General features: G+C 47.0%; 1 protein-coding gene across 3 annotated transcripts in view; it reads right to left on the bottom strand.

The window, feature by feature from the left end:
• Positions 1-3,611: 3,611 nt before the first annotated feature.
• The window catches only part of tmem108 (transmembrane protein 108), a 228,844-nt gene continuing 204,572 nt past the window's right edge, over positions 3,612-27,883 (bottom strand). For 2 of the 3 annotated variants that reach the window (XM_078539170.1, XM_078539171.1), the window contains exon 9: positions 3,612-3,924. In XM_078539170.1, coding sequence (XP_078395296.1) covers positions 3,784-3,924 — 141 coding nt within the window. In that variant the 3' untranslated portion in view covers positions 3,612-3,783. Of the gene's footprint in view, positions 3,925-24,716; positions 24,990-27,883 lie in introns of those variants that run through there. The other variant, XM_078539173.1, reaches the window with a different exon arrangement.

The raw sequence follows: 27,883 nt of genomic DNA, 5'->3' as shown, positions 1-27,883 counted from the left end.
TGCAGTAATTTCTACCTTCGATCTACATTAATACATCAATTTCTAACTATCACCACATATCCAACTGTTCATTGTTCAACTCAGCCTTCAATTTCTCCATTTTACTCTTTTTAACAAATCCGCTTCTCTCTATCCAACAAGTACTCGGTTTCTTGCAGTTGTTTAAATTCTGCACATTTCTTTGCATTTGCTGAAACTTCAATTTCTCCATCTGCTTCAGCTGGTGCAAACTTGATTCCTTTGCATATAGCATTATCTCAATTTCTAACAATTTATCAAATTCCAGCATTTTGCCTATCTGCAGATATATCTCATTCCCCACATTTGGAAAATCTCCCATTTCTATGAAATTCACTGCTTGTAGCTTCTGCGCTTTCACTGACAGAACAGGTATCTCCATTTCAATGAATTTCTCCCTCTCCAGTCATGTCCATCTTCATTAATATCCATATTTCTAAGAATCCACACATTTCTAAATGTTCATTGTGCTCCATTTCTCTCTTTTCAACAAACCTGTTTACTGTATCCAACAAGTTTCTTGCAATTAATCAAATTCCAGACATTTCCAGATTCTCTGCAGTGATCACTTCATCAATTTCTCCAGATCCTTCGATTTGAGGGAACCTGGCTCTTTGGTATTTAGGATGGTATCAATTTCTAGTAATTGATCAGATTCTTGCATGTTCTCTACCTGCTGATATTTCTCATTCCCATATTTGTAAAATCTCCCATTTCTATGAAATTCACTGCTTGTAGCTTCTGCGCTTTCACTGACAGCACAAGTTTCTCCATTTCAATGAATTTCTCCTTCTCCAGTAATATCTCTATTTCTAAGAATCCACACATTTCTAAATGTTAATTGTGCTCAATTTGTCTCTTTTCAACAAACCTGTTTACTGTATCCAACAAGTACTCAGTTTCTTGCAAGTAATCAAATTCTGCACATTTCCAGATTCTCTGCGTTGACCACTTGATCAATTTCTCCAGATCCTTCCATTTGAGGGAACCTGGCTTTTTTGTATTTAGGATAGTATCAATTTCTAGTGATTGATCAGATTCTTGCATGTTCTCAATCTGCTGATATTTCTCATTCCCATAGTTGTAAAATCTCTCATTTCCATGAAATTCCTTGCTTGTAGCTTCTGCTCTTGCTCTGAATGTAGACATCCCTCCATTTCCAATAATCTCGCTATCACTATTAATTTCCACTGCGAATCCACATAAATTTCTCCATATCAAACAATCGGCTCATTTCCAGCTACCTCGCATTAACCTGAAACACTTATTTCTCAATTTCTCCCTTTATCAGCAAAACTAGTTCTCTGTATTAATCAAATTCTCAATATCCTGCAATTTGTTAGATTCAGCACATTTGCAGGTTTACCACATTCACCACAAGTTCAATTTCTCCATATCCTTCAATTTAAGCAAACCTGGCACTCTGCAACTTTCAAACTGTCGATTTCGAGCAATTGAACAAATTCAAGCATTTTCTCTATCTGCTGTTATATCTCATTCACAATATTTGTAAAATCTCTCATTTCCATGAAATTCACTGTTTGTATCATCTGCGCTTTCACTGACTGAACAGGTTTCTGCTTCTCAATCAATTTCTCCAACTGCAGTAAATTCTACCTTCGATCTACATTAATACATCTATTTCTAACAATCACCACATATCTAAATGTTTATTGTTCAACTCAGCCTTCAATTGCTCAATTTATCTCTTTTTAACCAATCTGCTGCTCTCTATCCATCAAGTATTCAGTTTCTTGCTGTTATTTAAATTCTGCACAATGCCAGCTTCTCTGCATTCACCGAAACTTCAATTTCTCCATCTGCTTCAACTGATGCAATCCTGACTCCTTTGTATTTGGCATTATATCAATTTCTAACAATTGATCAAATTCCAGCATTTTGCCTATCTGCAGATATATCTCATTCCCCACATTTGGAAAAGCTCCCATTTCTATGAAATTCACTGCTTGTAGCTTCTGCGCTTTCACTGACAGCACAAGTTTCTCCATTTCAATGAATTTCTCCCTCTCCAGTAATATAAATATGGTGCCGTTTTGTCTTGGGTGGTGTCAAGCTTCTTGAGTGTTCTGGGAGCTACACTCAGCCAGGCAAGTGGGGAATATTCCATCACACTCTTGACTTGTGCCTTGTAGATGGTGGACAGGCTTTGCGAGAGTCAGGAGTTGTTATTCATCACATGGTTCCTAGCCTCTGACCTGCTCTTGTAGCCACAGTATTTATATGGCTAGTCCAGTTCAGCTTCTGGTCATTGGTAACCCCCAGAATGTTGATAGTGGAGGATTCAGTGATGGTAATGCTGTTGAATGTCAAGGAGCGATGGTTGGATTCTCTCTTGTTGGAGATGGTCATTTCCTGACACTTGTTTGGCGTGAATGTTTCTTGCCACATGTCAGCCCAAGGCTGGATATTGTCCACGTATTGCTGCATTTGGACATGGACTGCTTCAGTATCTGAGCTGTTGCAAATGGTGCTGTACATTGTGCAATCATCAGCAAACATCCTCACTTCTGACCTTATGATGGAAAGAAGGTAATTGAAGCAGCTGAAGATGGTTGGGCCTAGGGCACTACCCTGAGGAACTCCTGCAGTAATGTCCTGGAGCTCAGGTGACTGACTTCCAACAACCACAACCTTTGTACTCGGTATGACTCCAATCAGTGGAGAGATTTCCCTCCGATTCCCATTGACTCCAGTTTTGGTTGAGCTCCTTGATGCCACACTGTCAAATGCTGCCTTGATGTTAAGGGCAGTCAATCTCACCTCACCTCACCTCGGGAGTTCAGCTCTTTTGTCCATGTTTGAACCAAGGCTGTAATGAGTTCAGGAGCTGAGTGGCCCTGGCGGACTCCAAACCGGGCATCTGTGAGCAGGTTATTGCTAAGCATGTGCCACTTGATAGCAATGTTAATGACCCCTTCCATTACTTTACTGATAATGAAGAGTAGTTGATGGATGGCTGGTTTGGATTAGTCCTTTTTATTGTGAACAGGACATACCTGGGCAATTTTCCACAAAGCCGGGTAGGTGCCAGTGTTGTAGCTATACTGGAACAGCTTGGCTAGGGGAGCGGCAAGTTCTGCAGCACAAGTCTTCAGTACTATTGCCGGAATATTATTAGGGCCCATAGCCTTTGCAGTATCCAGTGCCTTCAGCCATTTCTTGATATCATGTCGAGTGAATTGAATTGCTGAAGACTGGCATCTGTGATGCTGGGGACCTCCAGAGGAGGCCAAGATCATCCACTCGGCACTTCTGGCTGAAGAGTGTGGCAAATGCCTCAGCCTCATCTTTTGTACTGATGTGCTGGGCTCCCCCATGATTGAGGATGGGGATATTTGTGAAGCCTCCTCCTCCAGTGAATCAATGAAAATGTTTATATTGTTCAGTAATTTTAACTTCAGGTTACTACAGCTGTGTATAAAAACATTTATTGTTCTGGCCTAATGCACCAATTTTAATTTCAGGTTTTCTTAAAATTACAACGTACAAGTAAACATAAAATATCACATCAGTGAGAAAACATACATGTGAAAACCAGAAAAATCACAAAAAGTAGACAAATAGGCCAGAAGTTGTCTGTTGACAAATGCTTTTATTTGTTAAAACAGTCTTGTAAAGTCTTCTTCACATATAAAAATGATCTGTGAAGTTTTGGAAAATAAGTCCATTATCTGAGTCAGCTTGCTCTCGTAAAATTAACATTGAGGTACTTTATACAGCTACTATTGGTAAACATAGATGTACTCAGGTTTTTTTTTCATGACTACAACTCAGAAAATCTGTGTTCGCTGAGAAGACTGTTTCTTGGCAAAAAGGATTGACAAGAACCATTCCAGTGTCTACATAATTGCCATTCAGAGGGGATTGAGGTTCGGATAGATGGTCCTGAAAAATAAGAACAAGGATTTCCCTATGCGTTATTCCAAACTATGCCAGCCTTTAAATATTGTAATATTTGGTCGTGTGCATAACAATTTTCCCCATTCTACACAGACAAGAATTATATTTCTGATAAATTCTATGACCTCCTCAATAATTCATACAATTACATTTTATAAAGTATGGAAATGGACCATTCAGTCCAACCAGTCCATGCTGGTGTTATTGCTGCACTTGAATCCCCTTCCATCCTTCTTCATCTAACTTACTCAGCATGAACCACTATTCCCCTGTCCTTTATAGCCTCTCCTTAAACACTACTCACCTCAACAACTTCCTGGGCAGAATTTTTTGTCCCGCGGGCAGGTGTGTGCCCAACCAAAACAAGAGTAAAATCGTGCACGATGACGTTGACAGAGCACCCCAACATCAACACGCGCTCCTGCGAACTTTCAGTTGGGGGCGTGCGCGGGTGCCGGAGCGGCACCCATCATTAATTAACAGGCCACTTCAGACCCTTAATAATGCAATCGTCTGAGATTTTTCATTGCCCATGCAATTTTTTGCTCATCGCACAGGTAAAACAGGCAGGCGGCCAGCCAAAACCTCAAACCTCATCCAAGGACGGGATTAAAAGGGTCAGTTTGCGGCTGGTTGCTTATTGGTACTTGGCAGCTTCATTCAGGGCTTCATTCTTAGCATTTCCAAGCTTCATTTCAGGACTGTCTGCCAGGCCCCCAGAGGATTCAGGCTGTGTAGACCCTTTCAGATATCAAACAGCCTTCCTTTGCCCTGGTAATGGAGATTGTGGTCTCTGCTGGAGGCACCTCCTCTGAGGAGGAAGAGAGGGGCAGAAGGGAGAGGAGGCCAGGTGTCCCAATGCAGCTTCCAGGGGAGCGACCTATAGGAGGAGAGGAGCAAGCACAAGGGGCGCAGGGCCAGCAAGAAGTCCAAGGCCAAGGGGCCACAGAAGATGCCACTATCCCGCTACCAGGGTTTACAGGCGGCGATGCAGCTACCTCAATATGTCTGAGGTGCAGTGCCAAAGGAGGCTCCGCCTCTCAAGGGAGACAGTGACCTCCATCTGTCAGATGATCAGCTCTGACTGTGTGGGCGGGCACCCCATTCCAGTGGCTCTGAAGGTCAACTTCTATGTCTCCAGCTCTTTCCAGGGTTCAGTGGAGGATCTGTGTGGAGTCTCCCAATCAGCTGTCCACAGTTGCATCAAACAGGAGCTCTATTCAGGTGGGTCCTGACCTTTATTCTTCACTGTATGGACAAGGCCAGCCAGGCTGATTGAAACAGAGGGTTTGTAGCGATTGCTGGGTTCCTCCACATCCAGGGTGCATTCAACTGTACACATGTGGCCATCAAGGCACCAGCGGGTCAGCTGGGTGCCTTCGTCAACAGGAAGAGATTCCACTCCATGATAGTGTGTGACCACAGGATGCAGATTTTACAAGCCTGTGCAAAGTACCCTGGCAGCTCCCACGACGCGTACATCCTCAGACACTCCCAGGTGCCGAGGCTCTTCAGTGTTCCAGCCCGACTGGATGGGTGGCTGCCAGGTGACAAGGGCTATCCATTGAAGAGATGGCTCATGACGCCTCTCCACCACCCAAGAACAGAGGCAGAGAAGTGTTACAATATGGGTCATGCCTCCACAAGGGTAGTGGTAGAGAGGGCCATGGGTCTTCTCAAGATGCACTTCCGATGCCTAGGCCATTCAAGGGGTGCACTACAATACCCCCCAGAGCGGGTGTCACTAATAGTGGTTGCATGCTCCGCTTTCCACAATCTGGCACTGGCAAGGGGGGACCCACTGGAGGAAGAGGATCTTGACACAGCTGTACAGGCCACAGAGGATGAATCCAGTAGTGGGTCAGAAGAGGAGCCCGGTGAGGAGAATGCTGAGGGCATGGAGGCTGACCTCGGTAACCTACAGGGTGGCAGGGATACCAGGGACACCTTGATCCAACGCTCTTTCAGCTAGGTTACCAACGATCATCTTCAAGCGCATGCCAGGACTGCCTCCTTCATCCCGGATGTCTGAAAGGACCCTTTCACTTAAACACAAAGAACACTCAGTTGTGCAACGTATGTCCAGCATTACATACTGTCGCACCCTTCACCAATAAAATAAAAAGTTGAAGCATATTCAGGCCATGATGAAAAAACAAAATTTATATCATTTTGACAAATACAGACTATTTACATCAACTTCTCTGGTCTAAAGTCCCAAACCAGTATACGTTAATTGAACATAAATGAACATAAAATTGCTCATGGCCTGTCCCTCTTGTGCTCATGGTGCCTTTAACCTATGCTTGTGAGTGCTCCATCTAGGTGCTCCCCCCTCGCTGGCACCGGCATTGGAGACAGCTGACCCTGCTGTCCTGTTGGCCTTTGAATCTATGGAATTCATTGCCACAGAAGGCTGTGGAGGCCAGGTCATTGAGCGTATTTAAGACCGAGATAGATATGTTCTTGATTGGTAAGGGGATCAAAGGTTATGGGGCGAAGGCGGGAGAATGGGGTTGAGAAACTTATCAGCCATGATTGAATGGCAGAGCAGACTCGATGAGCCAAATGGCCTAATTTCTGCTCCTATGTCTTATGGTCTTATGGTCTTAAGACCTTGATGACCTTGGCAGTCGTCCTCTGGCCCATGGAGCCTGTGCTGGTCAACGCAGTGGTCACGCTCTGCATGGACTCCTCCATCATGGAGACCATGGCATACATACCCTCATGGATCTCCCGCACATCTCACTGGACATCCAGTATCTGCCGCCTAATGGACGACTTCAGAGGCTCATCATCAGCCTTTGACTGAGCATTGTCCTGATCCTCATCAGTCCTCCAACTGCTGGTGTGTTGGGCACTCTATGCCTCCGCCTGCACATCAAGCGAGTGTGAAGTGCCCTCACCAATGTGCACCGAAATACTAGCCATTGATCTCACCGCCACTGAGGCAGTGATATCTGCACAGGTGCCTGCTTCAGAGAACGGGTGTGACGCAAGTAACAAGGACGCCCGGCGGTCCTCTGGTGTCAGGGATGGATCTTCGGATGAGATGAGAGTCTGCAGATCGGATGCCTGCTGGCAAACCTAAAAGAGAGAACAAGGACATGTCATTAGTTAAAGTCATCACACTGTCACTGTGATGAGACAATGGAGATCTGCATCACAGTGCCATCGACTTTCAATGATCAAAGGGGTCTCCAGGTTCGAGGCTCACTTCAACGAGGGGACTACTAATGGTTGCACAATCCGCATGTCTCACCTGTGTGCGCTACACTCTTACCTTCATCTGGCACCCCAGCCTCTCCACACCCAGAGAGCATGCTGGTTCTCCAGCTCCAGGGCATCTTGCTCGAACCAGAAGAGCTGCAGCAGGTTGGATAGGCCTCCGACTGTACGTGCTTGGTTATGGCTTGTCTTCTCCTAAAAGGACAGAAGAACATTCATTAGTCCACTCTCTACCTGCCGCGCCATTGCAGCCTAGCCAACCCCAGCTGAGCAGCACCTGGCAGGGCACACGTGAGTCGTGGCCCTTGAGCCGCAAGGCACTCAGTCCAAGCAGCCAGGGCTAACCCCCTTGGCCAGCCCTGGCACCATTGGCAGTTGGCACTCAGACCCTAACACCGCTGAGAGCCATGGGGGGACGGCCACACTTTTAACAATTCTGCACACTGACCCATGCTAACATGGTGCTCACCCTTCCTGAGTGCAGCAGGTCATTGAAGTGCTTCCAGCATTGCACCCATGTGCGTTGCACCACATCATGGCTGCTCACCTGGGCTGCCACCTCTTTCCATTCCCTCTTGGTGAGGTGTGGTGGCCTCCTCCTCCCATCTCTGGGGACAAGGGTAACAGCCACTTCCTCCAGCAGGACCGTGAGGCACTCATCAGAAAAGCAAGTGCCCACCTGACCTGCCCTCCCATTTGGTATTTGAGTGCATCATCAGAACAGCAGCCAGACACCCTTCCCTGGCAGCCTTTCTGGGCCTTCTTTATACCGGCTGCTGGGTCACCATTGGACCCCGTGGCAAACATGGCCCCGACCCCGCTTGGCCCTTCCTGGCCAGTGACGAGCCGCTTTTCAAGCTGGTCGGGCCTAAATTGGCCAGCCAGCGTGAAATCACAGTCGGGACCCGATCGCGGGCAGCGGTTGGTTTCACAGCCGTTCCTGGGCCCACCCACTGCGCACACCCAACGAGGGCAAAATCCAGCCCCCTGTGTTTGAGAGAAATATAGCAAAGTTGCACATTCTCACCACTCTGGGTAAAGAAATTTCTTTTGAATTCCTTTTCAGATTTCTTAATGACTATCTTACACTGATGGCCTCTAGTTTTGCTCTTCCGCAACAGGAGGAAACACTTTGTGTCTACTCTACTAAAATGCTTCCTACAAAGAACTCCAGGTCAGACATTTAGCCTTCTCATCTCAAAAGAAAAGACCCATCTATTCATATCATCCTGATAGGTAGAACCTCATAAATCTTCTATCATCCTTGTAAGTTTTTTGCACATTCTCCAGTGCCTCTATATCAGTTTTATAATAAGTTAATGGGATGGTCAAATGTGGTTTAACTAAGATTCAATACAAGTTTAACATAACTTACACACCTTTCAATTCTATCCATCCATAAATAAACTCTAGTGCTTTGTGTGGCCTTATGGGCAGAATTTTACAGTCCTCAGCAACAGAGATGCAGGCGCAGGATGGGGCTTGGGGGTGGGGGGGAGGGGGTGGTGGTGGTGTTGCAATTCACCTGGACCCTGGTACAGAAGTTTATTTGCTTGGAATTTGGCTACTTTATCTAATATTTCTTCTCATTTTATTTTAAATGCACTTATATAATTTCTAATCTCATCTTCTGATGTATGTGCACCTGATATATCTTCCAGGTAAATACTGAAGAAAAGTAATTCACTAAAGCTTTTGCCATTTCACTGTTGCTGCCTGTGATTTTAATCTGTTGATAATTTACTATCCCTACTATCATCATGACTTTCCTTTTTTTTAATCCCTTCCCATTGAAGGTGGGCGCAGGTAATGTTTTCACCCATTTGTTAGTCCATTAGTCTAATTATCTTCAAACAATATGTCTCAAAAACGAATGGATGGATTTCAACAAAGGTACACAGATAGGGTTCAGCCAAGGAAGGACTGATTAGTTTTTGCTGAAGATGTAGACCCAGATTCACATTTTGGATTTTTTTTAAAGGATCCATTAACATTGGGAGATAAGGTACATTGACTTTTTTTTAGAATGTTGTGGGTTGTTTTATTTAGAATATTGTTGATTGTTTTAGAATGTTGTGGATTAGGCAATCCTGTGGTGGAATTCATCACAGCTGTTAAAATGTGAGCAGAGTTTTCAGAGCAGTCGTTGGATGCAGATTAGCCTGATGATAAGATGGAAAGTTCAAATAGTCATTTGGTAGTAAAGAACTTGAGTATTATTAAAAAAAAGACATGTCTAGGCTTTTTGTCTTGTACTCAATACGATCGGGCAGTCTTTGGGACATGCGGCCTACATCACACTGGCACTGAAATTCATATACCACATTACTCATTTGTGTGATAGGCAGAACACCTTTTTGACTTGACGGCAGCATCCTCTTAGTGGCGAATACCATTCATGTTGCTATTGCAGAGTAGCAGCGTGAAACAGCTAGCTTTGCCTGTTGCTCAAATTTTTGAGATACCTTGCCCTTCCAGGGTAATCTGAGGTAGACTGGGCACTGTTCAGGGCTGAAAGTAACGGCCTTCGGCCCGTTCATGAGTTTGCGTCATATACAGCACAAAATGATCTGATCAGGGCAGCCATTATCCTGCAGGATGCCTTTGATGTGCCCTATTTCAGTATCAAGTTTGCATAGTGAGCAAATGGCTTGGGCCCTATTTACAAGATTGCTGAAAAGACCAATCTTATAGCGTGTGGAACTGTAAGAATTCCAACGTATATATTGACCAGTGAAAGTAGGCTTGCATGATAGAGTAGAAAGTAGACCATGATAGAGAACCTCCTGGCAGATTTCTCAACTAGTACTTCAAGGAAGGGGAGTTCATTTGACTGCTCCATTTCATAGGTGAATTTGAGAGCAGGATGGAGCCCATTAAGGAAATTATTACATGCAGATGTGGATTAAATATAGCAAATGTATCATACACATATTGGAAATATGCAAGTGGTAGGAGGTCAGGTGTCATTCCATCGAAGAAACGCTTCTCATGGTACCCAACAAAGAGGTTTGTGAGAGCTGGGCCTAGAGGGGATCCCATGGCAAAACCGTCTATTTGGGCATATATGGTGTAATTAAAACTGAACTCAACTGCGCACGTTGCTGAGTTAATAAGTTGAATAAATACTGATTCACGCAATGATATAGTGCTGCAGCGCAAATATCTATGGCTTCCTGAAGTGGATCATTGGTGAATGGGCTAGCAATGTCAAATGAGCACATGGACACAGCAGTGCTATTGATATGGAAGTCCTGTGTGGCCTTCACAAATGTGAAGGAATCCCTCATTGTGTATGTGGAAAACTTGGTCAAAACTGGTTGTAACAATTCACACAACCATTTGGTCAATTCATTTTGTGCGGAACTGGTCATAGATAAGATAGGACGTTTAATTACATCGCTTGTGTGTGTCTTGGGCAGCCTATAAATGCGTGGATGCAGTAGGCCGTGAGGGCAAGCCCTGTCATATATAGGTAGCTCACTGCTCTTACACAAGCCCAGCATGCGTTTTCTTTGCTTACTTTCGAGTAAGGCTTGTCTGATCATGTTGAGCGGCATAATGGATACGAATTTGGGCCTGTCATTTAGAGTGTATTTTGTCTAGCATGTGTATGTGAGCCATACTGTGAGCCTGACTGATAACCTTAAATTGGTTTTCAGTGTAATTCTTAGCACAATTAGGATTGTTTAGCAAGTGTTGTCCAATCAAGGAATCACATCTAATGTTAGAAACTAAGGGCTGACACTAATTGCGGTAGTGGGTGGGTAAAATGACTCAGACATTTACAGCACAGAAGGAGGCCATTCAGCCCATCATGTCCATGCCAGTCAACAAAGATATGACTGCACTAATCCCATTTTCCAGCGCTTGGCCCATAGCCCTGGAGGCTATGGCAATTCAAGCGAATATCTAAATACTTCTTAAATGTTACGAGAGTTTCTGACTCAACCTCCCGTTGGGGCAGTGAGTTCCAGACTCCCACCACCCTCTGGGTGAAAAAATTTCTCCTCAACTCTCCACTTATCCTTCTACCTCTTACCTTAAATCTATGCCCCCTGGTTATTGACCCCTCTACTAATAGATGGAAAAAGTACCTCCCTATCCACCTTATTTATGCCCCTCATAATCTTATACACCTCTATCAGGTCCCCTCTCAATCTTCATTGCTCCAAGGAAAACAACCCCAGCCTATCCAATCTTTCCTCATAGCTCAGACCCTCCAGCCCAGGCACATCCTGGTAAATCTCCTCTGCACCCTCTCCACTGCAAGCACATCCTTCCTATAATTTGGTGACCAGAATTGCATGCAGTACTCCAGTTGTGGCCTAACCAGCATTTTATACAGTTCCAGCATAACTTCCGTGCTCTTGTATTCTGTGTCACAGCTAATAAAGGCAAGTATCCCATGTAACAGAAAATGCTGGAAAAACCCAGCAGGTCTGATAGCATCTATGGAGAGAAAGACAGAGTTAATGTTTCTTCAGAGCTAAAGAGAAGTAAAAATGTGATGAAATTTATATTGTTTAAGGGGGTGTGGAGCAGGTGAAGCTGGATAGAAGGTCAGTGATAGGTGGAGGCTAAGGAGAGATGACAAAAATGTCATAAACACCCTAGTGGGGGTGGGGTGAGGGGAGGGGACAGTGGTGGGGAAATCTGTCTACATAACTGTTCCTCAATCTCCCGCCGGCAATTGGGAGGCCTAAAGTAAACCCCCAACATTGTGACTGAACCCATCCTGTTCCGGAGCTCTATCCATATTGCCTCACTGCATGAGCCCTCCGAGGTGTCCTCCTGTCGTACAGCTGTGATATTCTCCTTAACCAGCAGTGCAACTCCCCCACCTTTTCTACATCCCTCTCTATCCTGCCTGAAACATCTAAATCCTGGAACGTTTATCTGCCAATCCTGTCCATCCTTCAACCAAGTCTCTGTAATAGCAATAACATCATAGTCCCAAGTACTAATCCAAGCTCTAAGCTCATCTGCCTTGCCTGTTATACTTCTCGCATTGAAATAAATGCACTTCAGACCCCCAGTCCCGCTGTGTTCAGTAATTTCTCCCTGCCTGCTCTTCCTATTAGACCTAATGGCCATATTCACTAGTTCCCACTCATTTATTTCACCTGCTGACCTATTGCTCTGGTTCCCATCCTCCTACCCTACTAGTTTAAACCCTCTCGAGTGACACTAGCAAACCTCACAGCCAGGATATTGGTGCCCCTCCAGTTTAGATGCAACCCGTCCTTCTTGTACAGGTCCCATCTGCCCCAGAAGAGATCCCACTGATCCAGATATCGGAAACCCTCCCTCCTGCACCATCTTCCTATTTCTAGCCTCACTGGCACATGGCACAGGGAGTAATCCTGAGATTACAACCCTAGAGGTCCTGTTTTTTTAACTTTCTGTCTAACTCCCTGAACTCCCGCTGCAGGACCTCATCACTCTTCCTGCCTATATCGTTAGTACCAATGTGTACCACGACCCCTGGCTGTTCTCCCTCCCCCTTCAGAATGTCCCGTACCCGATCAGAGACAACCTGGACCCTGGCACCAGGGAGGCAACATACCATCCTGGTATCTCTTTCATGACCACAGAAGTGCCTATCTGAGCCCCTGACTATAGAGTCCCCTATGACAACTGCTCTTGTGTGCTTTGACCCCCCTGCTGAATAACAGATCCAGCCATGGTGCCACTGCTCTGGCTACTGCTGTTGTTTTCCCCTGATAGGCCATCCCCCCCAACAGTATCCAAAATGGTATACCTGTTAGAGAGGGGGACAGCCACAGAGGATTTCTGCACTGACCGCCTGCCCCTTCTAGCGGTCACCCATCTGTCTATACCTTGGGTGTGACCACATCTGCAAAACTCCTGTCAATGACGCTTTCCGCCACCTGTATGCTCCTAAGTGCATCCAACTGCTGCTCCAACCAATCCATGCGGTCCATGAGGAGCTGCAATTGGGTACACTTCCTGCAGATGTAGTTATCCGGGACACTTGAAGCGTCACAGATTTCCCACATCCCACAGGTGAAGCACTTCACCCCAGCAACTGCCATTTCTAGAACTATTTAATAAATTAATTTAAATCTAATAACTGCTTATTGACTCCTTATTAACTATACGTTCCCTAGGGCTAGATTTCTACTATAAATGCCAAATTCTAAGAACAGTAATCCCCTGCTTCCGGTCTAGATACCCTCTACTTATTAATTAAGTGATTAATTTATTTGGTTTAATTAGTTTAACAATGTTTTAGTTTCAAATTCAGTGTAGATTCCCTACCAGCCAATCAGGCCACAGATTTACCGTGACGCCACTTTTAATTTTTTTTAAGACCCAAGGTCCACCCTCCGACTCTGCTCCCTGGAACTAGGCCGCGAATCCCTGAAGTAAGGTTTTTATACTCACTGCTCTGGAACTCCACCCTCCGACTCTGCTCCCTGGAACTAGGCCGTGAATCCCCGAGGTAAGGTTTTTATACTCACCGCTCTGGAACTCCGCCCTCCGACTCTGCTCCCTACGAGTTCCTTCGTAGCTATACTTTTCTAACCCTGGCAATGTTCTTGTAAACCTCCTCTGCACTCTCTCCAGAGCTATTACATCCTTCCTGTAATGTGGTGACCAGAACTGCACACAATACTCCAGTTGTGGCCTCACCAGTGTTTTATACAATTCCAACATTATATCTTTACTTTTATATTCTATACCTCTGCCAATGAAGGAGACCATTCCATATGCCTTCTTTACAACCTTGTCTACTTGAAGTGCTGCCTTCAGGGACCTGTGTACTTGTACGTATTTGATAATACTACTGATTTTTAAGGTTTGTCGTTGGTTTGAAGTAATGTTAATGGATTTTATTTTTAACCACTTTTTAAATAATTCAGCTTGAATTTCTGCTAGTTGGAACGTTTGCAGAATGGCAGCTGCTGCTTCTGAGAAACTATGTTTAATGGATTTAGGACTTTAAGTTGCCTAAGGGTCTGGGTTCAGCAGCTGTATGTTGTCTTAATTTTATTCTGGGCAATTATCAGCTTTGAAGAAATGGCTGAAAGGTAACTTACTTAGGATGACACTATCTTTAAACAAAACCCATGCATTGATTTAAAAGCAAAAAACTGCGGATGCTGGAAATCCAAAACAAAAATAAAAATACCTGGAAAAACTCAGCAGGTCTAGCAGCATCTGCAGAGAGGAACACAGTTAACGTTTCGAGTCCATATGACTCTTCAACAGAACTAAGTAAAAATAGAAAAGAGGTGAAATATAAGCTGGTTTAAGTGGTGGGGGGGTGGGGGGGGTAGAGCTGGATAGAGGGCCAGTGATTTAATTGATTAACCACATCTGTAGGGTAGAACAGTTGTATTCAAGGGAAACGTATCTTTCTGTTTTGATATTATTGCAAGAAGTGCTATTAACATTTGTTAATGGCTTTAGTATCTGTGGGACTTAGGTTAAAATGTGTTTACGATAGGTGCATCATTGACAAGAGGATGTGACATTGTTTATAACTGCTCTGTATCTAAAGGAAATGTGTCATTTATTCACAATGGAATGTAAACTCTGGAGGCCCAAGGAACAAGGGATGGACAACTCTAGTTACAGAGGTAGGGTGGCACCAGATGACCTGCACCCTAAGCCAATGAAAGAGGTGAATTGGTCTGTTTCCAAATAAGGGATTCTGGAATAATGAGAAGTGGGGAAAAAAGTTGGAAAATCAGAGTTTTGTTGACAAGGTTTTACCATGGCTTCGGTGGTATGATTCTTCTGGGACACAGTTCAATGTCCCTTCAGAGACAGAAGAAGAGAAAGATATTCCTAGGAATCCTAGGAATGTAAGGGATAAGAGACTTCCATGCTGTCTTCACTGTTTTTTAAGTATATATAAAAATTTGCTTACTAAATTCTACTTGATTCATAAATACTAGCTATCCATACCTTGTTAGGTCAGGCAAAACTGAAGCCCCCAGTGTTAGAAATGAAGAATTTGGAACTTAAAGATTTTGATTAGAAGGGTTTTATACTTCAAAACCCTAAAATCTTACACCACCTACCTTCTGGTGGTAAGAGGGGTGTTATCTCGCATTGAAAGGGAGTAGGAGCACCAGGTTGCCTCTTCTGGGGGCTCTTCTCAGGGCACTCCGAGGGTGAGCAGCTGCTCCTCAGTTTGGATACTACAAAGGCTATGGGCCCTGACAACATTCTGGCAATGGTAACTTTTGCTCTATAACTAGCTGTGCCCCCTCGCCAAACTGTTCCAGTACAGTTACAACATTGTCATCTACCTGGCAATGTGGAAAATTGCCCAGATATGTCCTATCCACAAAAAGCAGATCAAATCTAACCTGGCCAATTACCGCCCCAACAGCCTACTCTTGATGATCAGCAAAGTGATGAAAGGGGTAATCCACAGTGCTATCAAGTGGCACTTACTCAGCAATACCCTGCTCACAGTTTGGGTTCTGCCAGGGCCGCTCAGCTCTCCTGACCTCACTACAGTCTTGCTCCAAACATGGACAAAAAAGCTGAACTCCAGAGGTGAGGCGCGAGTGTCTGCCCTTGACATCGAGGCAGCATTCAACTGAGTGTGGCATCTTAGCAAAACTGGAGACAATGGAAAACAGGGGGAAAATCCTCCTCTGGTTGGAGTCATACCTAGCACATAGTTGTTGGAGGTCAATCATCTCAGTTCCAGGGCACTGTAGGAATTCCTCAGGGTAGTGCCCTAGGCCCAACCATCTTCAGCTGCTTCAGTGGCCTTCCTTCCATCATAAGGTCAGAAGTGGGGATATTCGCTGATGACTGCACAATGTTTAGCACCATTCATGACTTCTCTGATACTGAAGTAGTCCATGCCCAAATGCAGCAAGACCTGGACAATATCTAGGCTTGGGCTGACAAGTGGCACACATTCAGTGCAGATGTCCCATCACCAACAAGAGAGAATCTAATCATCGTCCCTTGACATTCAATGGCATTACCATCACTGAATTATCCACTATTAACACCCTGGGGGTCACCATTGACCAGAAGCTGAACTGAACTAGCTATATAAATACTGTGGCTACAAGAGCAGGTCAGAGGTTAGGAATCCTGCGGTAAGTAACCCACCTCCTGACTCCTCAAAGCCTGTCCACCATCTACAAGGCACAAGTCAGGAGTGTGATGGAATACCCTCCGCTTGCCTAGATGAGTGCAGCTCCCACAACATTCAAGAAGCTTGACATCATCCAGGATAAAGCAGTCCGCTTCACTGGCATCCCTTTCACAAACATTCACTCTCTCCACTACTGACGCACAGTAGCAGCAGTGTGTACCATCTACAAGATGAACTACAGGAACTCACGAAGGCTCCTTAGACAGCACTTTCCAAACCCACGACCACTACCATCTAGAAGGACAAGGGCAGCAGACACTTGGGAACACCATCACCTGGAAAATCCTCCCCAAGCCACTCACTATCCTGACTTGGAAATATTTCACTGTTCCTTTATTGTCACTGGGTCAAAATCCTGGAATTCCCTCCATAATAGCACTGCGGGTGTACCTACACCACATGGGCTGCAGTGGTTCAAGAAGGCAGCTCAAACCACCTTCTCAAGGGAAATTAGGGATGGACAATAAATGCTGGCCTAGTTAGTGATGCCAACATCCCATGAATGAATTTTTAAAAATGCCTGGGGAAGGGGGAGTAGAGTGTCCTAGAGGGCGGGGTCAGTGCTGACAATGGTAGAGTCTTGCGGGCTTAACTGGTACTGGTCAGAGGAGGGAACAGTCACAGTGAGAGGGGGGAGTGCAATGTGGTAGGGTGGCAGGTCCAGGGTGATAGCCTGGGGTAGGTGAAGGTTTCATGGGGTTTGAAGGGGGGAGATGGACCATACAGGTGGCTTTGACATAGGAGCGGTCAGGGTGGGCATGGGGACAGTAACAGATGTTGGCTCTGAAGGGAGCTTGATGGTAATAGGGTCCAGGGTAACCATGGAAAGTTCGAAGGTAACAGAGGGGAGAGGAATGCTGATATTGGCTAAGTCAAGGGTGTTGGGGGAAGTTGATGGATGACAGACAGGGGCGGGTAGAATGTGGTGGAACGAGCTTTAAAGATGTCGCACACCATTTTCCTACTCTGACCGTGAGCAAACCTTTAGTCAGTAAGTGCAATCCCTCGAAGTGAGAAGAGGGTCTTTTTGAGTAAGTGGAGTTTAAGGTCAGCCCAAGTGGCCAACTAAAGGGACACCCAAATAATTGAGGCTACTGGATGTCAACCATCCTCTATGGTGTTCTTCTCTCTATGATGAAGCTCACACGACAGAAGGTTTGTTTCCCAACTCATGGGTCTGATAACATCGAGATCCCAGTATGGTGTGGATCTGCCATTCATTCTGTGCCGTTTGCTATTGGTGGCAGTCAGAGGCAGGGGTGAAGGGAGGGAGGGAGGGAGGTGGATGCCTCCAAGGGGCCCAGCTGGTGAACAGCGGCCAACTTGCGACTCCAAGCCTCCATCCTCCTGGGTGAATGGTCATGCCTGACAGGGTTCATGTGGTTAGCCTTTCCATGCGGCCAAGGCAATGTCTCTGTACACAGTCTCAAGGATAGTGCAGAAAGTGGAATAGTGTCAGAGGGAGGCTTCTGACACATCACTCTCATCACCCTGGTCAAAGAGCAATGTCTCCATGCACAGTCATGTAGGAACAGGAGAAACACCCATCTCTGATCCTCCAGGATGTCCTTCACCTGGAAGGGGTGGGGTGGGGATGCCATGCCTGGAGAGAGGCCAGGCAAAGGGTTTAGAACTGCCCTGTTCGCTTTGAGATAGAGGGAAACCTGTAAAGGACATGCTCACTGAATTTATCACTTCAATGCATTCACAGATCCACTGAGGCAGCAATGATGCAGGCTGCAGGCAACCTTGCTTGGTAATGGCCCTCATCCAGGTGAGGAGAAGGAGGGCCCATCGCAGATTGGCACAGGACCATGAGCAGCAACTTCCTGAGCAACGAGAGGCAGCAGGGCCTCAAGAAAGTCAAGATGTTGAGGAACAGGGTCCACGGCAACAGCCAGAAAAGAATTCCACTCTTTGAACGTGCAGCTCACATGTGATCACAGAAGGCAAATCCTGAATAAACATGGTTACATGGTTCCCAGGGACCTCTCACATATACATTCTGGCCTGCTCCCCGGTGCCACAGGTTTTCAAAGGACCTCGGTGATTGAAGGGCTGGCTCCTCGGGAACAAGGGATACCCCCAGAAGACGTGGCTAATGACGCCGGTTTGCTGTCCACAGATGCTGCTGAGGAAAGCTACAATGGACCACCTGCCTCCCTCAGGTCCATGACTGAGCAGGCGATAGGCCTCCTAAGGATGTGGTTCAAGTGTCTGGACCATTCAGGTGGGCCTCTCCAATACTCACCAGTGTGTGTCCTGGATCATCATTGTCTGCTGCGCCCTGTACAACCTCTTGACTGAGGGAGACATGGAGAGGCGAGATGTTTCATCCAACGAGGAGGACGGTGAAGGGATGGAGCTGGCGAGGGGTAGGATGTCACCAAGCCACATGCAAAGTCCATAGCAGGGATACGATGCGGCAGACAGGCCCGTGCCAATTTGATAGTTCCCAGATTCCAGGCAGAGTAAGCTGCCGACACATTTGTTTAACTTCTTAGTTTTCTATCCTCTTCTGGCTGGAACGCTCCAGCACAGTTTTGGTTACAGACATTAATTTTCTCTAATGTACCTTGACTTATGATAACTGAACTAAATTGTACTAGTTAACATCTGTCCTGCTGGTGGTTTGATCCCTTGCATACGCCAAACTGTGCTAATATGCAGAGCCCTGGTACTAAATGCACGCATTAGAACTTGCGCAGCACTCCATTCTCCTATGACGTTGGGCACCTGTAAGTACAATTATGATTTCACCCATGCCTTCACAAAGTCCATACACATGGCAACTTGGAAGCATGATCAAATCAAACCTCAGCAGGGATGCACTCATGTCACCCTGACGCCTGCTCCCACAGTGGGGCTGACCTGGCAGTCAGCTCTGTCAGGCAGAACCAGATAGATGGGTATCTGCACTAGTGTGTCCTTCACCTTTACTCCATGAGGTCTAAAATACTCAGACGGATATCAAGGACAACTGATTTAGCCATTCACTATTGGGTCCTGCTCTTGTCTGCAAAAGCTGTTCGCTATTCACGGGTCATGCTGGAATGCAAAGATAACACCCAGTTTATTTTCTCTACTGCAACTCTCTTAAACCAATCCCTGCAACTCCTTGACCATCACCTCCAATATCAAGGCAAGGATTTCCTTATCACAACATTGAGACCATCCGATGAGCTGCCTTTGCCACTTCCCTTAAGTTCTTAAATATTCATCCACGTCACTTTTAAAAGTATTTATGAATTTTACCTTAACAACCATCTGCATAAAATAATTTTTCTTCACCTCTCCATTTGTTTTTTTTTTAATGATCTTAAATTTATACCCTCCACTTACCAATTCACTGACAAGTATAGCTTTTATAGTTTTGAACACCTCTATCACTTAATTTTAACTTTCACTCTTCTTCTGAATAGTAAGTGCCAATTTCTCTAACTCCGTTCACAACAAAAAAACTCTTAGGGCAGAATTTTACATCCTGTGGGCAGGCATGCATTCAACCTGTAAATGCAGGGCAAATGTCCCAACGTCATCGCACACTCACACAATATTTCGGTCAGCGGGTGCGCGCAAGAGTCGGCAACGCACCTGCCGACAATTAAGAAACCTATTAAGTATTAATAAAGACAGATTTTTCGCTGCCCGTCCAACCTTACGGTTGGGCAGGTGGGTGAATTGGCTAGGTGGCCTTTGCATTTTTGAGGAAACCTTAGCCATGTGCAGGATGAGGTTGTCGACATTAATTTAAAAAAATTAAAAGTTTTTGACATGATTTTCATTATGTATATGTTCATGTGTGTGAGTCCTACGTGGGGACATTTTTTCCCCGAATTTCTACATCTTTATTTTTGATTTTAAAGTTCTTCAGCTCCCTGAGGCAGCACTCTCCATTCAGGGAGCTTTCATTGCGCACTCCCACATGCATGCACAGACTTCAGCGTTCACCCTCCTCCCGCCCCCACCATGGCCGTGCTGAGTCTTTCAGTGCGTGTTTCACGCTGGCTAGCTGTTAATTGGCCAGCCAGCGTAAAATCACAGTCAGGGGCCGATCGCGGACAGCAGACCGTTTTCCGGGTGCTCCCAGGCCCGCCCACCCAACATCCCGAAAAACCTGCCCTTAATTTTGTCAAATTAATTGATGGTTTTCCTCTGTACCAACAATCTGGGCGGGATCGTCCCAGATTTGCACTAAGTACGGTAGCAGTGGGTAGAATGACATTTTATCCGCTGGCTGTGAGGCGGTTTTTACGCTGTATCGTCCCAAACCCGCCACATTATTTATGTACTCATGGGAAACACACCATTTCGATGGCAGGCGGGCTCTCATTCACCCGCCCACCATCACCTCGCCACTTCCTCATGCCGGACACCATATTTAAAGTCCAGCTGCAAGCACACATCTCAGTGCTTCCAGACCACAACTGCTGCAGGGAAGACAGGATGGCCTTGAAAGGCAAAAAGACTGCAGCCTTCTGCTTCAGTGACGCGTCTACCTTTTGATATAGTGGAGTTGCGCCAGAATATCCTCTACCCCCGCTTTGGCCACATGATGGGCCATGGCATCACCAACCAGGCTTGGGAGGCGGTGGCAGCAGTGGTCAGCACCAACGCCCTTCAGAAGAGGACAGCCACACAGTGCGACAAGAGGATGAATGATCTCCTTTGTTCAGCCAGAGTAAGTCACTCTTCTCATCATTCTCAACTCACACATTCACAAACCCATCACACATCCACAGGGCCCTCACTCTGCCAGTTCAAGGGACATCACCATTCACTCTCTCACACTCACCGTCATTGTCCTCATCCCATCCAAGGCGCCACTCACCACCCACACACACCAGGCATACTTATCATCTGGCCTGGCAGGTATCCTGCTTACACTCTCTCCACCTATATTCATGCAGGACAAGCTGGCACACAACGAGAGGGAGAAGTCACAGACCAGTGGAGGAATGCCCGAGATCAAGGTCCTTATGGCCTTTGAAAACACAGCCATCCGGCTGGCTGGCGATGATCTGGACCGGACCTGTGCTGATGGTAAGGTCAGCGGTGCTCTACTAAGTGAGGGTCCAGCAGTGCAACATCCATCAGACAACCATGCTGTGAGTGACGTGTCCTGTTTCACAGGCCACTGCCATGCACTAATTATCTCTCCTTGCTTTCGCAGGCACATCTGGGAAACAGTCAAGAGAGTCCATGACCCAGGGCTTCCAGTCAAGCCCTGAAGAAACCTCTGAAGAGGAATCTGGAGGCACCCTCCTTGAAGTCCTGTCAAAGTGCTCACCCACACCCTCCACCAGCGCAGAGACACACACCTCGGTGGGACCTAGCTTTAGAGTAGCCGCAGGATCACAATCTGGTGAGCACATTGCACAGCCTGATCCACGGCAGGTGGAGGCAGGGACTTCCCAGGTGTCCGGCACTTGGAGCACTGCTGAAGGCCAGAAATTTGCTGAGTCCAAGTCAGATGATGAGCCTCTGGACTCAGTCATGTCACAGTTACTGGAACTGTAAAGGCAAGCTAGGGAACATCAGGAAGGGATGTCTGTTGTACTCCTCAGATTGAAGGCACGATGGAGGAGTCCGTCCACCTTCAGTCTGAGGTGATAGCGCTGGCATGCCAACGTACTGAGGGCAACACTGGTAGGAAGGCGGCCGCCTTGGAGACCTTGGTCCAAGATGTCACTCCTGCACTGCTGCGTGGGCTGAACTCCATCGCTGAGGCCATAGTTGGCCTCCAACAGTGTGTACATGAGAGGGGTGAAGGGCAGCTCAATCTCACTCCAGCTACTCCCTCTTCTCACGGAGTCAGCCTGGGGTCCTCGGACAACCATAGGGAGGATCAGCAGGTGTACACCGTAGGGCCATCCACCCAGATGACTCCAAGAGTGTCTGGCCCATCCGAGTTCCTTCTTCCTGTGACCTCAGCAGCTCCACATTGCCACACAGCAGGACCCTGAAAGCAGGCCGGGGCCCTCCAAGTCTTGGCCCTTCAGAGGACGCCCAAGGTCATCACAGACAGGGTGTCAGGGTCAGCAGGCTGCCTGCACCTCCGCTGTGGAGGTCTGGGGAGCACCAATGTGTAGCGGCTCCTTGTTTTGATGAGCAGTGTTCTCATTACTCAGACGTGAAACCTTTCTGCACACGATAGAGGCAGGTGTCTCAGTCCAGGGCCTCTTCCCTGTGCTCCGTGCAGCCTTCAGACCAAAGTGATGGTCCAGCCTCACACTCCCTGGAAACATTACTGATGCCTGCACCTCAGTGGTTTGTCATTGCTGCCAGAATGTAGTGGGCAGAAGCCACAGAGTTCTCTCACTCTCTCTGTGCTCTCAGCACCTTTGAGGTGGGGCTGGCCCCCATCTCTTCAGCATCTGCAACCAGTGATGCTGTGCTCCTGCAAGGCGCAGGTGCTTTTAAAGTTTCATGGCTGCGTTTCTATGATATGATCCTGATCACTGAGAGCAAGCAAGCTGCCCTCGGCCAGACAGGAGTCAGACATTCTCAGGGGTTATGTGAAGATTTATGGAGTGTCCTCACTGCATGTCGTCATCCTCCTCCTGCAATCGAGCAACTATTAGGGCCTCCACTGCGTCTCCACGACAGGAACAATCTCACAGAGGGTATTCATGCTGCCAGAAGCCAGACTGGAGTCAAACATTCACAAATGCAATCTATGGGGTCACTTCACTGCATGTCGTCATCATCCTCCACAAATCTGGCAATTATGAGGGCCTCCTGAGCATGCCTGCCTTGTCTAGCAAGTGCAAGGGTCTCATCCCCATCATCTGCACCTCCGAGGACCTTTTCACCCCCATTGGCGTCCTCCTCATTGGAGGAGACCTTCAGCTCCTGAATCTCCTCCTCAGCCAGCTCCCCTTCCCCTTGCAGCGCCGTGTTGTAAAGGGCGCAGCAGGTGATGATGATGTGTGACACCCGCTGCGGACTATATTGCAGCGCTCCACCAGATACTGGTCCAGGCACCGGAACTGCATCTTCAGCACCCTGATGGTCTGCTCCACCAAGTTGTGAGTTGCACCATGAGACTCGTTATACGTTGCTCTGCTGCAGACTGAGGTCGCTGCACAGGTGTCATCAGCCATGGCTTCTGTGGGTAGCCCTTGGCCCTGAGGAGCCATCCCTGCAGCTTCTGTGGACTCTGGAAGACTCCAGGGATCTGTGACCAACGGAGGATGTAGGCATAGTGCACACTCCCTGGAAACTGTGCGCACACCTGCAGAATGTGTTTCTGGTGGTCGCACACCAACTGCACATTCAGCGAATAATGGAATTCCTTGCAGTTGATGTAGTTCACCATGTGTTGTTGTCATGAAGCTATTAATGTATTTAATATTATTGGAAAATATTTTTCTTTTAAAATAGAGGTTTAGTCTGTGGGTATGTCTTAATTGGATTAAAGTCTGGGTACTTTGATGTGTACTAGTATGTAAGAGAGATAGTGCGCATTTGCATTTTTGAATAGAGCATTCATGATGTGAGATGAAAACTGACACCTACCTAGCAGATACCAAGCAATATGTTTATATTACTAATAAAATTGGTACTATGAAAGGGGTTTTACTGTTAGAAGAGGCTTGTGATACAATGAGAATTTACATTCAATGAGCAGTGCTAGGTATAACTTCAGCAGGTTTGTGTGTGCAGGGCAGAGGCAATGTGAAATCAACAGCAGCTGTAAGCCTCCAACCGTCTCCACAGGAACCAAACTGAAAGGAACCTCATTTTGAATTCGTAAGATGAAAATGCTTTGCCTGCTGTCTGGTTAAATCTATGAGTTGCTGTTGCCTTAATGGAGACTAGTTTGGGAATTTCTTAAAAGTTACGATAGCAGTAATTTGAAGCCATGTTTTAACCTGTGTGAATTAATAATATATTTTATTTAGTTTAATGTAAAACCTCGAAACTGGTGGTCTGATTCCTGAATTTAAAGTCGCACCTCAAATACAACACTTAAAATTATAGGTTATGACAGTTGTTTAAAGTTTCCCTCTGGGATTTTTAAAATAACTCCGCTTTACCAACTGCATCATTCATAACAGCTGCAACGGAGATCTGAGTGCCACCTAAGTGCAGTCAATCGCACCCTGAACCTGTGGGAAACCCGAGATCTGAGTGAAACCAATTGCTCTTGCATCCTGGCTGTCCTGGTCCCGGATGAAATGCAAAAAGTTGTGTGCCCTTGCAAATATGGCACCCATGATCTCATGGATGCATTTGTGGGTGGAGGCTTGTGAGATCTCACAAAGAGCCACTGGCATAGAAATTGAGCGCTGTGGTCACTTTCAGGGCCACTGGCTGTGGATGCCCTCTATGTCCCTGTGGCGCCAAATCCTACAGCAGGTGGTAGATGTGAGTGACCCTAGACATGGGCAGTCTTCGGCAGCACTGGTTTTCGGTCATCTGCAGGAGCAGGTGGCATCTACAGACCTTGGGTGTCGCTAGGCACCGACCAGCGATGACTTGCTGTGGCTCTTCAGCAGTGTGCGGCAGGCCCAGCCGCCACTTCTTCCTGAGGTTGCTGCTACTGCCTCTGCATGGCATGGCACCTCAGTCGCTGTCTCCTCTGTCAACTTTGCTCTCTGTAGGCCACCAGGCATACAGCTAGTTCACCAGGCTCCATGATCCTGATATAGCCCTCCTGTAGGATGGAAGAGACATGTGGTGAGCATGGGTGTACTAAGAACCTGTCCTGGTGTGAAGTGTGAAGGCCCCTTAATGATTCTGGAGAGTGCTGGCCACCACTTGGATGGCCAAAGATTAGTGCGTTGCATGGCTGCCCGAAACCCCTCCACCTCCACCCCACTCCACCTGACCGATTGGCAGCAGCTTTGCCCACTGGACTGCATACTGTGCTCTCAGCTTAGGCACAGGCATTCTCATAACCCGCACTGCAAGGCTGCACTGTAAGCTTGAACCATGGAGGAGACTGGTCCAAACTGGGATGCTGACATTACAAGGGGCTGTGAGCGCCTCCAGCAGTGACTGCTTCATGGCCTGGGAGATTGTACTACATGTACAATTGTCCAACAGTTCTGCTATCCACTAAAATGCTCATTAGTTTGCAGTCTGTGCCAGGGTGGGGGCAGGAGGGTGAAAAGCTCTGGAGCAGTTGGTGGCACTTTGATGCCTCTGCATTGCTTGAGTGGGCAGATAAGCTACAAGCCCAACTCCAATCATGTCAATGTGACTGTGCCTGAACTGTTTGAGTTGCAGAGGAATGGTCACTTTATACAGGTTTCCCTCACATGTGGCCACTTCCCTCCCCGCCGAATGCTTGTGGAATATATTCAACAGCAGGCCCTTGCCCCTGCCCCCTCATGTCACCTCAATGGCAGGGCTGCCCTTGCACGCCACCCCCCCACCCCACAAGTCGCCTCAATTGCAGGGCAGCCCTTGACACCAACCCCCCAGTGCCCCTCAAGCTTGAAGTCCAACAGGTGACCCTGGTGAGTGCTGCACAATGTTACTGTGTACTCACCTCCGGGTTCCCCTCAAGTTGCAGGCTGCGAAGTGCATGTCGCTTATGTGTTGTTGTGAAACACGTAGACATGCTTTGCCATTGATGTGGATGGATGATCCAGCAGAGGAGGGGGGGAAATGATTCTGGCGGGCTGGTCTGATATCCGATGGCGGGAAATGCGGCCTGCCGTCAGTGGGCTGAGCGGACAATCGCGAACTGGTTCCCCGCCGTCGTAAAACCGATTGTGCCATATTGTCTGGTCACGCCACTGATCACGCATGACGCCAGTGGGCACAGAAAATTCTGCCCCCTGTCTTTGATACCCTTGCTAAACAGAATGTGCTAAATGGGACACAATTGTGACCTATCATTGATTGATGTAGATTAAATAACACCCTGATGCCTTTGTCATTTTAACAATTGCCAGTTTCCTGGCCCTAACTCTTCACCATGGACATCCAATCTCTCTACACCTCCATACCCCACCAGGACTGTCTGAGAGCTCTCCGCTTCTTCCTTGTATGGAGGCCCAAACTTCCATCACCGCCACCCTCCTCTGCCTGACTGAACTTATGCTCTCTTCGCACTATTACTCCTATTCCTCCAATTGAAAGTTGTGGCTATGGCTAGCCGAATGGGGCCCAGTTATGTGGGGTAGGTGGAACTTCTTTGTTCCAGTCCTACTCAGCCCCCCTCCCACAACTCTTTTTACAGTCATTGATGTGCTCTTATCTGAACCTGGAAAAATTAATCAATTTTGATTCCAATTTTGACCCCTCTCTCACTTTCACATGGTCCATCTTCAATACTGCCTTTCCCTTACAAAAACAGAATTACCTGGAAAAACTCAGCAGGTCTCGCAGCATCGGCAGAGAAGAAAAAAGTTGACGTTTCGAGTCCTCATGACCCTTCAGCAGAACTGAGTAAAGTTAAGAGACGGGTGAAATATAAGCTGGTTTAAGGTGGGGGGTGGGGTGGGGCGAGAGAAGCTGGGGGGGTGGTGGTGGTAGTAGGGACAAGCAAGCAATGATAGGAGCAGATAATCAAAAGATGTCACAGACAAAGGAACAAAGAAGTGTTAAAGGTGGTGATATTATCTAAGAGAATGTGCTAATTAAGAATGGATGGCAGGACACTCAAGGTACAGCTCTAGTGGGGGTGGGGTGGAAAGACTGACAGGGCATTACAGGTATAGATTTAAAAATAATGGAAATAGGTGGGAAAAGAAAAATCTATATAAATTATTGGAAAAAACAAAAGGGAGGGGGAAGAAACGGAAAGGGGGTGGGGATGGGTGAGGGAGTTCAAGATCTAAAGTTGTTGAATTCAATATTCAGTCTGGAAGGCTGTAAAGTGCCTAGTCAGAAGATGAGGTGCTGTTCCTCCAGTTTGCGTTGGGCTTCACTGGAACAATGCAGCAAGCCAAGGACAGACATGTGGGCAAGAGAGCAGGGTGGAGTGTTAAAATGGCAAGCGACAGGGAGGTTTGGGTCTTTCTTGCGGACAGACCACAGGTGTTCTGCAAAGCGGCCGCCCAGTTTACGTTTGGTCTCTCCAATGTAGAGGAGACCGCATTGGGAGCAACGAATGCAGTAGACTAAGTTAGGGGAAATGCAAGTGACATGCTGCTTCACTTGAAAGGAGTGTTTGGGCCCTTGGACGGTGAGGAGAGAGGAAGTGAAGGGGCAGGTGTTGCATCTTCTGCGTGGGCATGGGGAGGTGCCATAGGTGGGGGTTGAGGAGTAGGGGGTGATGGAGGAGTGGACCAGGGTGTCCCGGAGGGAACGATCCCTATGGAATGCCGCCGGGGGGGGGGTGAAGGGAAGATGTGTTTGGTGGTGGCATCATGCTGGAGTTGGCGGAAATGGCAGAGGATGATCCTTTGAATGCGGAGGCTGGTGGGGTGATAAGTGAGGACAAGGGGGACCCTATCATGTTTCTGGGAGGGAGGAGAAGGCGTGAGGGCGGATGTGCGGGAGATGGGCCAGACACGGTTGAGGGCCCTGTCAATGACCGTGGGTGGAAAACCTCGGTTAAGGAAGAAGGAGGACATGTCAGAGGAACTGTTTTTG

The sequence above is a fragment of the Cetorhinus maximus genome, chromosome 3, assembly GCF_964194155.1.
Source record: "Cetorhinus maximus chromosome 3, sCetMax3.hap1.1, whole genome shotgun sequence".
Taxonomy (NCBI): Eukaryota; Metazoa; Chordata; class Chondrichthyes; order Lamniformes; family Cetorhinidae; genus Cetorhinus; species Cetorhinus maximus.
Note: the sequence above shows the minus strand (reverse complement) of the source record. Positions and strands in the feature narration are given on the sequence as shown.